Source organism: Cyprinodon tularosa, unplaced genomic scaffold (assembly GCF_016077235.1).
Source record: "Cyprinodon tularosa strain WSP-4 unplaced genomic scaffold, ASM1607723v1 ctg97, whole genome shotgun sequence".
Taxonomy (NCBI): Eukaryota; Metazoa; Chordata; class Actinopteri; order Cyprinodontiformes; family Cyprinodontidae; genus Cyprinodon; species Cyprinodon tularosa.
In genome coordinates, this window is record NW_024039751.1 from 145,993 (window position 1) to 162,263 (window position 16,271).

Here is a 16,271-nt window from a genome sequence, read left to right on the forward strand (position 1 = left end):
GTTAGTAAAGGATTAATACTTTGAGTTGAACTGAACATTTTCCAAGAAGGAAGATAAAAGTATATAAGAATCAGTCTGAATAAAAATCCTCCAGACAAAGGGGTGCAATTTTTTTTCATTCTACCCCCTGTGTTTTGATACGAACCATTTATAAGGGTCTGTTTAACCTTAAAAAAGTATTAATGAATTATTTGAACATCCCTGTACATTTTATTAAGCTAACTTTACATTTTAAAAAATCCTGCAAAATTATTGCCTCAAAATGTTTGCGAAGATTCTCAGTCATTCAGGTCATGGTCATTCCAAAATAAGACAGTTAAAAACAATCCACTGGACTTAGTTTCCAAGTGTGAAGACGTTTCGCTTCCCATCCAGGAAGCTTTTTCAATTCAAAATGTCAGGAACAGCGAGTTCGAGGTTTTATACTGTAGCCCAACAAAACCTTGTTTTTGTTTTAAAAACATGCAAATTGAAACGGACGAAGAGGTCCACCCCTTTGGAATGGGGGGTCGTTTGGCTTCTTTTGTTAGCCTGCAATGCCCCATACCTGTCTATGTATCTGAAACGATGGTCGTTAAAGGGAATCATTGGCCTGGCTGAATAGGAGAGGTCCTGTACAGGAGGTGGGGCTGCAAAGATAGCAGGAAGGAAGTAACTCAATTGCTGCATTGTAGGTTTTTGAAAGCTGGAACCTGAGTCTGCCCTCTCTGTTTAAGGTTGTTTTTTCTTTCTTAACATAAATGGCTTCCTTCAAGTCCCGCTCAAACCACCGATTTTCTTTATCCACAATGTGAACATTCTGGTCCTCAAAAGAATGTCCTCTGTCCATTAGGTGTAGATGTACTGCGGAGTCTTGTCCAGAGAAGGCCGCTCTTCTTTGTTGGGCCATGTGTCTGTGGAGAGGTTGTTTGGTTTCTCCAATATAAAGATCAGAGCATTCCTCACTAAATTTAACTGCATCCAGCACTCCGCTCATATATGGTTTTGGGGTTTTGTCCTTAGGATGCACTAGTCTCTGTTCAAGGGTCTTATTCGGTTTGAAATGTACCGGGATTTTGTGTTTGGAGAAAATCCTCTTGGGTTTTTCATACCAATCCATCAACATATGGGATGGCGACATTTTTTAGTTTAATCTTCTCACCATTAAGTCCTGCTGCGTGTCTTCTGGATTACCTTGCTGATTTGAAAAAAAGCCCAGTTTGGGTATCCGCAGGTTTGAAGAGCATTTTTGATGCGTTTATCCTTCCCTTCTGTTTCTGTAGAGACATGCTCAGCCCTGTGTTGTAAGGTTCTGATGACTGAAAGTTTGTGTTCCAGTGGGTGGTGCGAGTCAAAAAGCATTGCCTCCAAAAAAAAAAAGTATTTTAAACTTAAAAAATGTGTGTGCAACTGCACACAATCAGTTTGTGCCATTGATTTAACTTCATAATTTTGGGTAGACGTAACAGTGATGGTAAGTTCTTTTTGGGGAACCAGCCTTCATCAGAGATCGTCTGCTTGCATGGAGCATTCTGTTTGTATTCCAAGCTATTTTGCATAATTCCCTTATTATATTTCCACATTAGTCATGCAATTCCTCATTTGCAATTTGAGCAGACATATTACCCAGCACACTGAGATGTTAGAGTCATCACACAACCAGCAAATCACTGTGTTTCACCTCTTAGGGAGTCAAATACCTTATTCACTACAGTGCATACATTATCAACTTTGCTTGCGGTGTCACCCAGCCACACGCATTCCCTGAAAATATCACTCAATATCCAAATTGTACTTAAGTAAGAGTAGAAATACTTTATGATATTTCTACTTTAGTAAGGGTAAACAAGTATTTGGTAAAAGGCCTGTTTAAGTACTGAGTTACTGACAGACCAAAATGTAAAGTTATGTGCAAATTCTGGTATTTTAAAGACCAGGTGTAAAGTAAGCTTGTTTAGCATTAAGCTTGTTTAGTTAAAACACTGTCTGTTAAAACACTTGTTTATTAAAGCAATATTTCATAAAGATATTGCTGAAGCTAAAGTTAAAAAGAAAGTCTGTCTGAAAGTATATTTTAGTCATAGTTATTCAAGTAAATGTAGCAGTAATTACTACCTTCCTTTGACTGTGCTTAAATGCACATGTCTCCTCTTCTTTCAAACACTTATAATAATATTTAAGTTATTAAGCCTGTTTTTAATCTAATTGTACACAGCACTTATTTAAAATGAGTATAAACAAGTTGATAAGAACTGAAGTTTTTAATTTAACTGAATGCTGGATTCTACAGTGCAGCTTTAAACCCTTGTTAAAAGACATCACAAAGGGCTGTGTATTTGAACTCCATCAACAAGTGAGACTTCCTTTTTTTTTAATTTGCTGCTTTGGTTAACCTAAAATAACCATCACACTTCATTATTAATGTTCCAAAAATAATCTAAAACCACTATTGTAGTTTCTGTTCTCGTTCTTACTGCGTACTTGATGTTTTCATTCAATAGATACTTTTTATTTGAGGTTGGGCCCCCATTATTAATGTGAGACTTTGTCTTGCTAAAATCATAACCATCAAATATCTTCAGGGCAGCAAAATAAAAGTTTATTGTATACTGTTGCATACCTAATCCTGTCAAAGTCTAATTGAGCAGCTCCTAATGGCCGAGCTTCTTTTCTTGTCTCTAAGGGCACGCCCAGCCACCCTTAAAGGAAGCTCCTTTCAGCTAAATGATTTAAGGATGTCATTGTTTGGGTCGTGTCTCCGCTCTCATGATCATAGGTGAAGGTAGGAAGGTAGACCGATTTACCATGACTGCTGAGCCGATCCATGTGGTGATCTTCTAAGCCGCGGTTCTTGACCAAATTTCTTGGGAGGGGGTACTAAGTGGGAGCAGTGTTTTTTATTCCTGGGGGCACAGAAAATAGGCAGAATTTTTAAAAATGGGGTAATAGAACCCAAGGACTGTTAGTGTTTCTAGAGAGCATAGATGTAGCAGATAAAAACTCTGATCCAGTCTCAGTAGGACTGAACCCTATAATCAGAGATGGGAAGTAACGAAGTACAAATACTTAGTTACTGTACTCAAGTAGATTTTTCTGATATTTTTACTTTATTTTACTACTTATTTTTATGGCGACTTTTTACTTCTACTCCTTACATTTTTACACAAATATCTGTACTTTCTACTCCTTACATTTTAAAAACTTGGCTCGTTACTTTAGTTTTGAATCATTTCAATGGAGTTACCGTTATTATTTTTCACGTCATCAATACCAAATTCAATCTAATTGGATGGGAATCTACGTTGCATTTGACGCACCACTACAAGATGAATCGACAGATTCGGCGGTATTCATTCGCAGGAAATCATTGCAGCTTGGTGGCGGTGGCGTTAGCATAGTAGCATGGACGACGAGATGATTGAAAATGAACACAACGGAGATCTAGTCCTATTGGCAGACATCCATTTAAAATGTAGGCAACGGCATGAAAAAAGTGGTTTCTACTTTTACTTTTATACTTTAAGTAAATTTACAAGCCTGTACTTTGTTACTTTTACTCGAGTAAAGAAGTTTAATCAGTACTTCCACTTTTACCAGAGTATTTTTTAACACAAGTATCTATACTTTTACTGAAGTACGGAAAGTGAGTACTTTTGCCATATCTGCCTATAATGAAATAAATCCAACAGACAAATCAGTTACGGTTACTTGGACGGTGCATAACACCATAAGACATTAGGGTTACATCTACATGAGCCATAACACGGGCCAAGAACAGTTCTACAGGAGTGGTGGTACCTGTAAAGAACTGCCCATGTATCTCCCTTCAGTCAAAACAAGCCCCTCAGGTATCTCAGGGGCTTGAACTCTTCACTTGAGGCCGGAACTCTCCTGAACTATAAGAGGGGTAGCCACACCTTTTAGGTCAAGAACTTGGGGGGAGTTGATTTATTGACTTAATTGATCTCAAGGTTGAGAAATGTACTTGTTACTTCGGCTCAAATAGTCAAAAAGAAGAAGGTGACAAAGAAAGAAAAGGTGCATGGGGGTATGTACAAGTTGACCTTCATCCCTTTCTGCCTTGCACTCACCTCAGCTTATGCTATGGGTCTAAGGTCCCCTGACTCCTGGTACCCCCCTCCCACAGGGCAGCACATGCAGATCCATTGAACAGACTCTGGGGAACCCTCGATGACCCCTCAGAGGATGTAGAGCTGGTCCATCTCTCAACAGCCAAGACAAAGACCATGATGCTCCTCCTGAAGCAGAGGTTGGACAATCACCCAGACTCATCCTTGCCTTCTCAGGCATGCTGAGCAGTGTGATACTCCTGTAGTTATGACGTACACCCTCTGGTCCAGCACAATAGTCTGCCCGTCCAGGGACACTGTCCCCAACTGCTCCATATTGTTGAAAAGGCATTTCAACTTCAAAAGTCCACTCAGACAGACTCCTACCCCAAAAGCCTTGGCACCCTGGAGGTTTTGACCCCCTTGGTGATGAAGGACTCCAACTCCTCTCCAGTCTCTGCTTCCATCAGGAAAGGTTTAATCGCACAATGAAGTTGATCTTCAAAGTATTCCCTCCACCGTCCGACAATGTCCTCAGTTGAGGTCAGCAGCCGACCACCCCAGATGTAAACAATGTTAGCAGTGCTTCATTCTTTGAAGGCACCCAACAGTTTGCCAGAATTGCTTTAAGGCTGAGCATTAGTCTGCATAATGAATAACTTCAACCTTTGAGCATGTGTATGGAGTGGGGTGGACAGGATCCAACATGAAGAGAATATTTATTTTAGTAACATCGGCAGTGACACATTTCTGGCACTCCCAGTAATTCTTTTTAAGCGGTTGGGACTGCAGCATTTGTGTCCTTTATATTAAAGATAACTGTTTCTCTGGTGATATAAAAAGCCTAGCCACTCTGAAAATAGAAAAGAAAGTTGATCTTCACCTAAATTTGAACTCTTCCACCATCAGATGGATCATTTAATTTAAATGTTACAAGCAGAACTGTAAACATCATGGAGTAACACCATAAAAACAATTGGGTTCCCTCTACTTAAAAACCACTTGTTCATGGAGTAAGTCAGAAAAAAGAAAATAGACTTTTGGATTTTGTTTTTACCACCAACTCTCTGGGGTTATTTGTGTAAAACAAAAAGTGAACATTGTCAATAAAAAAATGGTAGCACTGTTAACCATAACAGAGTCTAAGGCTATGTTCAGACTGTAGGTCTTAATGCTTGATTCTGATTTCTTTGTCTCAAATTGTTTATCTGAAGTTACCCACATGAGGAACAATAACAAGACATGTCAGAAGTCAGTGTCAATGGATGGATTTAAAGCTGTTAAGCAGTGAAAGCAGCCGGATGATAGAGCAGACAATGCGGGGAATGAGACAGAGGCGATTTAAATTATGAATTAAGGCTTTCTGTGGAGCACTGGCAGCGACGTCTCTGCAGAGAAATGTGTGGCTGCAGCGTCATGGCCAACTGACCTGTTAAGGTGTGACCCCACCGGTTTCTTTTGGATTGTTGTATCAACCCAAATACTAATAAATCCAAAGGTTCGTCCCTCCATTTTACACCCCCTTTTACGCTGTCCTCTAGGGGTGTAAATCACACCCATCAGGGCGATTCGTTTCAGTTTCAATTTCCTGACCCAACGATTCGATTATTTTCGATACTCAAGAATACACCACGAAACCATTCGATTAATTGGTTAATTTTTCAGGCTAGACAATGTTTCAAATTTGAAATAAATCAATGAATGCTGTAATATCGTTATGCATTTTATTTGAGAAACATTTCAGAATTACGTCCAGGAGCAAATGGATAGACATGAATAGATAGCCTTGCGGACGTGTCAATGCATCGGATCGTCGGCTGTTGGATCGATGCATCGATACAAAACGATTATTATTTACACCCCTACTGTCTTCCCTTTTTTTTCCTGTTGTAGTTGTGTTTCTCCCCTCACTATCAGAAGAGACACCATCTTCATAATAATTCCCGTATGGGTCCTTTGGCTGTTCAGACAGCAGTCACATTCCCAAAGATCCGACCTGTGAACTTACCCAAGGACATGTGGCCCGGATTGGATTTGAAAAAGTCGGTTCCATGTGACCTGGTCTGTTTACACGCTCATGAAAGATTCTCTCCTGGTTCACTTCAGGAAAAGAAATCTGATCTTGGCCACATTTGTCTACAGTGTGAACGTAGCGTATGATACTGTGGGCTGGTTTCTCTTCCAAAGGCCCAGAGGCAATTGTTACTGCATGAAAAACACTTTGAGACTTCACAGGGTCAGAGTAATATACTTTTATATTTGGGCTCATCCGTGTCCATACCAGCACTTTTCTATTTTAAACCATTTATACACATATTACCCGGCAAATATAGAAGTTTACATCGGTGGTGTTAATATGAACTAGATAAGCAGATAAAGGTATTTCTAAAGAGAGATCAAGCTTCTAATGCAGGCTGCTGCAGATGGAAATTAAACTGTCGCATTTAATGAAGAGAAAAGTTAAAAAACAACATTAGAAACAGTTGATTTATTCTTATTTAATATATTGCGTGTGTGTTTTTAAAACATTTGTTGTATAGTTACAGGAGTGTTTTGAAGAGGTTCACATAGCTCTACACATAGATGCAGCCAGCCAGTCAACCAGCCGTCCACATAAGTGTGCATGTTGTCTCCAATTGACAGACAAAAATAGATGACCCTTTTTAACAAATAGTCCGTGCAGCGCTGTCACCGCCAATGACATTTACAAGAACTCTCCTACATCTGGATCCACGGCTGTTTTAGGAAGTTGAGAATCAGGTTCGTCTTCAAACATGTTTCCAATTAAAAATACCTGCAATTAGATCATTTCCACTCTTTTTTTTTAAAGCAACAAACAAGGTTTGTGCAGTTTAAAACTATTAGAACTAATGTCCCTGTTTAGTATTTTACTAAAGGATATGTGCACTCAGCAGTTTTGCATATTGCTCCGGACGATATCTTTTCAGGTAAACAGTCATCTTTCCTTCAACTCTTCTCTCGCCGTGCAGACCTGAGTGAAAAGCAGCAGATCAAAAACATGTAAGAGAAGGAGATCGTAGCAAACAGTCAGCAGTTTGATAGCATCAAGCTCACCCAGCCTCTGAGCAGTTTGTCTGATCTTCTCTTGTGCAGACAGCATGTCCCCCCCCTCTGGTACAAGGACCTCTATCTCCCCCACATGGTAGCCAAAGTCAGCTTGGTCCAGATCGATCTGCACCCCCTCCACTCCTTTCAAAGTGAAGGACCTCCGTGTTGTAGTAAACTCTGCGAAGCAGACCAGATGCAGCTCGCTCAGCCAGGAGTCGTCTTCATCAGAGGGGGTCTCGTCCGTCTCAGGAGCATTGTTTATGAGCTCCTTTACTCTCTGGTAGATTTCAGAGAGGTTGGTGATCTCCTTATACTGAGTACACAGAGACTCCTCGGTTCTACTGACTGCAGCCGTCGGGCACTTGAGCTCCCAGGATTGTTTCCGTCTGCGCAGCCAAGTGTCTCTTAAAGTCAGTTTAAAATCCGGGGTGTCAAAATACTGATCGTGAAACTGTTTCTGGCCGATGCAAACTGAAGGAAGGAATATAAAAAAACCAAAAAAGAATCAACAAATAGAATAAAAGGAAACATGTTCTGACTGTAAGTCAACATTAATTTAAATAAGTGGTTCTAATACTTGCCTCCAATGTCCTCTACCGTTTTCAAGGTGTCTGAGTCGAATATAAACTTTTGTTCCACTTCCACACTCATCTGAAACGATACAGCAACCTCAGCATGAGAAGTACTTGTAGAGCAGGCATGTCAAAGTCAAACACACCGAGGGCCAAAAAAAATATTTGCTATAAGCTGAGGGCCAAACGGGTTAAATGTTTATTAACACATATTGAAATGAACATAGTCTATTGAACCAAGATCTAACACATTGTTTTTCCATCCATCCATTATCTGACACACTTGTCCCAAGTGGGTTTGCGAGGGGTGCTGGTGCCTATCTCAAGCAGTCAATGGGCGAGAGGCGGGGTTCACCCTGGACAGGTCGCCAGTCCATCGCAGGGCAACACAAAGACACACAACCATTCACACACACACACTCATACCTAAGGAGAATTTAGACAAGTCAATTAACCCAACAGTTATGTTTTTGGACTGTGGGTGGAAGCAGGAGTACCCGGAGAGAACTCATGAATGCACAGGGAGAACATGCAAACTACATGCAGAGTGCACTAACTGCGCTTTACAAATGTGTCAGCAGCAGCAGAGGCTGATTGAAACCACAATAAAAGGAGCCGGGCACAGAATAGTGAACAGACGGCACTGTAAGGGCCGGGTTCCGCGCCTGTAAGTAGCGCTCCGTCTCGATCAGAGTATCGTGCGGATCCCACCTGCCCCTCGCTCAGCAGCGGGTCCGTCTCTATCACCTGCAGGATCAGATCTGCCCCTCCCTCCATCCAGGCTCCTTTTATTTTGGCTTAGATCGGCCTTCTTAGACAACTGACTTCAGCCCAGATTGGGTTGTTAAAGAGGGAAAAGCAAAAAAACAAAACAAAAAAACAATCCAAACATGCAAAGCACAACAAAAAAATAAAAATTTAAGAAAAACACAACCATGTTTTCCCCTGGGAATGTAGTGTTGGTGCGTACAACACAACCGTACCAAGGCTACATTCCCCACAAAGCCACGGCAGCGCGCACAAGCGGCCGTGGCCTGTGGGCCGGTTCTAATGGTAATTAAATATCATCCAGGGGGCCATGGATAAACAACTCCCTTGATGTTGACATATGTGTTGTAGAGCATAACTCGCGGAACAAAACATAATAAAAATGTTTTGTTTAACATGTTATAGCATTAATGTTCATCCTTGGAACGTGGAAAAGTTATGATGTGATTTTCCTATAAAATCGAACCTGACTATCTTCCTCCTGTTGGCAAAATGTCCCTCAGTCTTCATCTTCTCAGCAATCCTGGGGCAGTTATCGCAGCCTTTCAGAGATTTGATGTCACATTACCAGGTGACATTTCGCAGCTGGACCAGTTTAAAGAGTGTTGCAACATGCAAGAAGGTCTGGCTGCTATCCAACTATTTTAATCTCTAACAAGAAGAAAGGAGAATGCTGTAAAACCTAAACACAGGTGGTAATTCATCAAGAAATCTGAAAGATAGATGGTCTACTTTCAACTCCTCGCAGCATTTTGTCCTTGCATTCATCTGAAAGTTCATACTTAACACGATTAATCTGAATAAATCAAATTAGCAAAGCAAAAATAGTGAACTGAATGACCAATTTTCTTTCATGTTTAACAACACAAGTCACTCAAATTATAAAGGAAGTATTTCTACCATTCATTAATGACGAGAAACTTCAATTTATTTTACAGGGAAGATGTTTGTTGGCTCAATACAAAGCAGTGCATGACTATGAAAGTATAATGAAAGTAAAACGTCATCTTCAAAATATTTCACAGATGTAAATCTGTCAAAATAGAAAATGTAATTGTTCCTCAGTATTTGTTTTTTTTTTCTGCAAAGGTCTCAGACAGCAGAGATGGGAAGTAATGAAGTACAAATACTTCATTACTGTACTCAAGTAGATTTTTCTGATATTTTTACTTTACTTTACTACTTATTTTTATGGCGACTTTTTACTTCTACTCCTTACATTTTTACACAAATATCTGTACTTTCTACTCCTTACATTTTAAAAAATTGGCTCGTTACTTTAGTTTTGAATCATTTCAATGGAGTTACTGTTATTATTTTTCACGCCATCAATACCAAATTCAATCTAATTGAATGGGAATCTACGTTGCATTTGACGCACCACTACAAAATGAATCGACAGATTCGGCGGTATTCATTGGCGGCAAATCATTGCAGCTTGGTGGCGGTGGCGTTAGCATAGTAGTATGGACGACGAGATGATTGAAAATGAACACAACGGAGATCTAGTCCTATTGGCAGACATCCATTTAAAATGTAGGCAACGGCATGAAAAAAGTGGTTTCTACTTTTACTTTTATACTTTAAGTAAATTTACAAGCCTGTACTTTGTTACTTTTACTTGAGTAAAGACGTTTAATCAGTACTTCCACTTTTACCAGAGTATTTTTTAACACAAGTATCTGTACTTTTACTCAAGTACGGAAAGTGAGTACTTTTGCCATCTCTGTCAGACAGTAACCATATTGAATGTAGGTAACACGTCAGACTGGGTTACATAAAAAAAAAAAAGTATCCATGCTTTTAGACATAAATTATCTGAAAATAGAAAGAATATTGCACAACTTCAGTCCTAAGACAAAGCTAAGTTTAAAGTCTTAGAAAGGACCGCAGAAATTAGAAGAGCAACCAAGAGGCCCATGGCAACTCTGGAGCAGCTACAGAGATCTGCAGCTCAGGGGAGATGCTTTGAATTAATTTCCCATTCAACATTTTAGTCCTTTATTAAAGAGCGGCACTGAGACAGTGAATTTATCCAGAGGCATAAGCAGAATGATTCATTTTGTCATGAGCAATATAAAGGTTCCATGTGAAAAAAGGTGATCTGCTATGATAAAGGGGAACTTTTTTATTTTTCTTACAGGAAAAACAAGAAATGTATTGATAGACAAACACTTAACATCAGCCTGAACAGACCACGGACACAGTGAAACAGGTGGCGGTGTCATGCTGTGGGGTTGCTTGTATTTTTCTAGGACAGGGAGGGTTATTAGTAAGGGTGTAGCGACTGAGCTTTTAATGGATGGATCCATTAATATTCCACAAAACCACATCAATATGTGCTTGGCAAATTGTTAATAATAATGACTTGAACTAGTCTAAAATCAATATACAGGGTAATTAATTAATAGTATTGCTATTAGGAAAATACACAGAGGCACGGTGGTTTTTTAAAATATATTCTTTTTAGATGCCTTCTATGTGAGCATTTTTAATAATGAATACATTAAATGTGACTCAGTTAAAGGAATAGTACACCCAAAACATGATTAGCCTTCATTTTCTACTCACCCCCATGCTGAACAACACTCTGGAGTACTTTTTTGATATCTCAAATGCATCTGGAGATCTGGGAGGCTTCTTGCTGTCTGCTGACATTCAAATAATGGAGGTCTATGGTGACCGAGACAGAAAGGTCCATAAAAGTCCACAAAAAACGTGTCAATATTCCTCCATACTGCTCGTCCAATGTATTCCAAGTGTCCTGAGTGGGTAGCATCCAGAATTTACTCGAAACGAAGTCATTTAGAATGTTTTTAGAGCATAAACAGTAGTGTATAGGATTTCCTGAAAGCGCGCGCCGGCGCGTTCATGACGCTACGGAAGCCGGCAGACCAAACCAGATGAAAGTGCGCATTTAGCGTCTGCTCTGCCAATAATGCAAGCGTAGAAGAAGAAATGTGCTGTTTACCTGTGCAAAGAAAGAAACAACGAAAGAAAAATGTCTGAGGACTTCAGTGTTGAGGAAGAGCAGGAGTTCTTTGCCGAGCTGAATGCGCTGGTTTGGTCTGCCGGCTTCCGTAGTGTCGGGAGCGCGCATGTGCGCGCTTTCATGAAATCCTATACACTACTGTTTATGCTCTAAAAACATTCTAAATGACTTTGTTTCGAGTAAATTCTGGATGCTACCCACTCAGGACACTTGGAATACATTGGACGAGCAGTATGGAGGAATATTGACACGTTTTTTGTGGACTTTTATGGACCTTTCTGTCTCGGTCACCATGGACCTCCATTATTTGAATGTCAGCAGACAGCAAGAAGCCTCCCAGATCTCCAGATGCATTTGAGATATCAAAAAAGTACTCCAGAGTGTTGTTCAGCATGGGGGTGAGTAGAAAATGAAGGCTAATCATGTTTTGGGTGTACTATTCCTTTAAGTCTGTCTGTGATGTCATGACCATGCATAAGAGGCACAGACTTCAACCAGATTTAGATGGAGGGGGAGTCACATTTACAAACAGCGTAGCCGCTGTTGTTTATATTTTGAGCTAAGAATTTACTGAAGCAATTTCAAGTTACTGAATTGTGTCGAATCGATCTAGACCAGGGGTCTTCAACTTTTTCCAGGCCAAGAACCCCCAAACTGATTGCGAGATGGAGCGGGGACCCCCTAATTATATATGGTATGAAATTGTGTTATATCAAACTGGTAATAGTCACTCTATTACAGATGGAGTGATGTAACAAAAGTAATTTCTCCCTGGGATTATTAAAGTATTTCTGATTCTGATTCCTGGTTGATGGGACAGGTGTTGTGAATGAAATGGTGCCCAGCTTGAAAGAGCTCCTGTGTGTCGCTGAATGTCTGCATTGATGACTGAAAGACATCTTCTGCCTCCATTTATCTGTTTACTACAGTCTGTTGAATTCATGTTAATGTGAATTTAAAGACATTTCAATCAGTGGAAAAAATTGCAGGAGGAATATTAAAAAAGTCTAATCAACCAAAACTTTCGTGACCCCCATGCAGTACCTCTGTGGACCCCCTAGGGGTCGCGGACCCCCTGTTGAAGACCTCTGATCTAGATTAACCAAAATCGGCCACGACTCGAATCGGAAGCCATGAATCGTGATATGAATCGAATCTTTGTTCCAATGAATCACTACACCCATAGCTGTTAGAGTTCATAGGAGGATAAATGAAGTTAAATATAGAAATATACAGCAAGAAAAAAGATCAGAGGCTTAATAAGACTTTTTTTTTTTCTTTCAGCAAAAAAACAAACAAAAAACAAATGAATATTAATGTTGTATTGGCGCAGTCAATCCCCAGGCCAAATCATGTTGAGAATCTGTAGCAAGACTTAGAAAATGCCTTTCAGATTTTCCTTTGGTCCAATCTATGCTGAACGATTATTAGAAAGGAAAACAAGCAACTACAGTCATTTTAAAGTCACTGATTATTTCTATATTTTAGCATTTAATATAAATATTAAAATGCCTTATGTTAATATTTATTACATTAACATATAATAACCTGGTATAACCTGATTTAAATGCAATAAACCATTTACTTTTTATTTAATTCTAGAATCTTACAATAAATAATTTTAATCAACCAGCCACAGTGTTGAACATAACTGGTCTGCTAAAAAAAATGTTTTTATAGTTCACTCTGTGTCATTTTATTAAAATAGAAGGCCCTAATTAGTAAAACAGGAAAACACCTGTCTCCTGAACAGCCCGAAAAGCGGTTACAAATACCGTAAAAATAGAAAAATAACATAACTGAAAGAGATACACTTTACGGCTTCGCATACCTTTACACAGGTGAGGACTTTCAATTCGCTTTCTTTTCAGTGCAAAATTCGTACGTCATGTCCAATTAGGGAGCCAGGAAGGGTCTGAGAGCTACATTTTTGCACAGGCGCATGAAGGGGCACCTATGAGTGTCTTCTGGCGGATCACTGGCCGCCTCGGAAACGCAGACGCGCACAGATGGTGCAGTTTTAATCCCCACCGCTTCATAAATATTTACTCCGCACACTCGACTGGTTGATCTAAAACCACACCTATCATTTGATTGAAAACATGCCATAATTCGGGCAGGCGGCGCTGAGCGGAGGCTTTGCAGCCTTAGCTCCATTATTCAGCTTTAATTAACTCGTCTGAATGTGTGTGACGATCCAAGTTGGCAGAATGGGGACTCATTTATAATTCACCTTTTAATGTGAGAATGGGGAGGAAGGGTTTCATGTTAGAGGGCATTCTGTCGAGTCTAATTTTTGACACTTTTTTTCTTTGAATGTTAAGGGGAAACGTGTCCACCAGGTTGCTGCTTTAAAGATAACTGTAAAAAAACACTTTTTGATGTATAAATAATGTGTGACTCCTGCAAAATTACATAAGGGATTTCATAGTCATATATGGAGGACAAAATGTGCCACAGTTGAATAAAAAGAATACTTATAAAATAAGTACAGGTGCTGGTCATAAAATTAGAATATCATGAAAAAGTAGATTGATTTCAGTAATTCAATTTAAAAAGTGAAACTTGTATATTATATTCATACATTACATACAAACTCATATATTTCAGATGTTTATTTTGTTTAATTTTGATGATTACAAATGACAACAAATGAAAATCTCAAATTCATCATATCAGAAAATTAGAATATTACTGAAGACCAATAAAAACAAAGGATTTATAGAAATGTTGGCCAACTGAAAAGTATGAACATGAAAAGTATGAGCATGTACAGCACTCAGTATTTAGTTGGGCCTCCTTTGGCCTGTATTACTGCAGCAATGCGGCGTGGCATGGAGTCGATCAGTCTGTGGCACTGCTCAGGTGTTATGATAGCCCAGGTTGCTCTAATAGTGGCTTTTAGCTCTTCTGAATTGTTGGGTCTGGTGTATTGCATCTTCTTCTTCACAGTACCCCATAGATTTTCTATGGGGTTAAGGTCAGGAGAGTTTGCTGGCCAATTAAGAACAGGGATACCATGGTCCTTCAACCAGGTACTGGTAGCTTTGGCACTGTGTGCAGGTGCCAAGTCCTGTTGGAAAATGAAATCTGCATCTCCAAAAATTTGGTCAGCTGCAGGAAGCATGAAGTGCTCTAAAACTTCCTGGTATGTGACTGCGTTGACCCTGGACCTCAGAAAACACAATGGACCAACACCAGCAGATGACATGGCACCCCAAACCATCACTGACTGTGGAAACTTTACACTGGACTTCAAGCAACGTGGATGAAGTGCCTCTCTTCTTTTCCTCCAGACTCTGGGACCTTGATTTCCAAAGGAAATGCAAAATTTACTTTCATCAGAGAACATGACTTTGGACCACTCACCAGCAGTCCAGTCCTGTTTCTCTTTAGCCCAGGCAAGACGCTTCTGACGCTGTCTGTGGTTCAAGAGTGGCTTGACACAAGGAATGCGACAGCAGAAACCCATGTCTTTCATACGTCTGTGTGTGGTGGTTCTTGAAGCACTCACTCCAGCTGCAGTCCACTCTTTGTGAATCTCCCCCACATTTTTGAATGGGTTTTGTTTCACAATCCTCTCCAGGGTGCGGTTATCTCTCTTGCTTGTACACTTTTTTCGACCACATCTTTTCCTTCCCTTCGCCTCTCTATTAATGTGCTTGGACACTGAGCTCTGTGAACAGCCAGCCTCTTTAGCGATGACCTTTTGTGTCTTGCCCTCCTTGTGCAAGGTGTCGATGGTCGTCTTTTGGACAACTGTCAAGTCAGCAGTCTTCCCCATGATTGTGTAGCCTATAGAACTAGACTGAAAGACCATTTAAAGGCTTTTGCAGGTGGTTTGAGTTAATTAGCTGATTAGAGTGTGGCACCAGGGGCCATCAATTTTGAACCTTTTCACAATATTCTAATTTTCTGATATGATGAATTTGAGATTTTCATTTGTTGTCATTTGTAATCATCAAAATTAAACAAAATAAACATCTGAAATATATGAGTTTGTATGTAATGTATGAATATAATATACAAGTTTCACTTTTTAAATGGAATTACTGAAATCAATCTACTTTTTCATGATATTCTAATTTTATGACCAGCACCTGTATTTACAAATATGGAATTTTATAAATATGTACACTGCATAAACAAAGTTACAGATAATTACTACCAAAAGTGTAAAAATATTGAAATATATATATACTATGGTGGTACAAAACTTGATTTTAATTTCAAAATTTAAAAAAACAAATGCTAACACATTGTCGAATGATATATGGAACTTGTTAAATTGGCTTTCAAAATTGCTAAAAGCATATTTGAATGTCTTAAATTGTGTTAAAATGCAGGATGACATAATAAAAATTTGTTAGAACTGTAAATATACAGTCATAATTTACTATTACTATGTTTTTAAGTATTTATTACTGTTTTCAAGGCTGCACTTTAAAAAATTAAATTGTCTTGAGCTGTTTTAAATGAAATTTCTTTTTGTTTACACCGGTGTATTCAAAATGAAAAAGTAAATCTGTTTAAGTCTAAGCTGTCACTGTAGCTTCTAAAATAGACCATAATATCACAACTTTTGATGCCAAGGATTTTTTTTTTAGTTTTCATGTTTATTTCATAAAGAATTAAGATATATTATCTGAATGGTATTTAAGGAGAATTTCATGCAATTCTTTAATACTTTTAATTTTAATAGCATAAAAACATATAAAAAGGCTAATTATGAGAATCCCGATTGTAGTTCTGCATAGCCTCCATACAAGGTTTGTTGCAACACTGAATTTTTTTTTTAAGTCAAATTAAGTAAAACCTCAA

General features: G+C 39.1%; 1 protein-coding gene across 1 annotated transcript; it reads right to left on the bottom strand.

Moving 5' to 3' along the window:
* Nucleotides 1–6,286: 6,286 nt before the first annotated feature.
* On the bottom strand, nt 6,287–13,437 carry thtpa (thiamine triphosphatase). Its single transcript, XM_038275599.1, has 4 exons — nt 13,282–13,437; nt 7,700–7,769; nt 7,125–7,589; nt 6,287–7,041 (listed from the first exon to the last, which is right to left on the bottom strand). The coding sequence occupies exons 2-4, from the start codon at nt 7,767–7,769 to the stop codon at nt 6,941–6,943; spliced, it is 636 nt and encodes a 211-aa protein (XP_038131527.1). The 5' UTR covers nt 13,282–13,437; the 3' UTR covers nt 6,287–6,940.
* Nucleotides 13,438–16,271: the final 2,834 nt, after the last annotated feature.

Coding starts and splice junctions, on each gene's coding strand:
- thtpa (XM_038275599.1), bottom strand. CDS start 7,769: ATGAGTGTGGAAGTGGAACAAAAGTTTATATTCGACTCAGACACCTTG. Junction 7,590..7,699: donor AACGGTAGAGGACATTGGAG/GCAAGTATTAGA, acceptor TCCTTCCTTCAG/TTTGCATCGGCCAGAAACAG. Junction 7,042..7,124: donor ACAAACTGCTCAGAGGCTGG/GTGAGCTTGATG, acceptor CTTTTCACTCAG/GTCTGCACGGCGAGAGAAGA.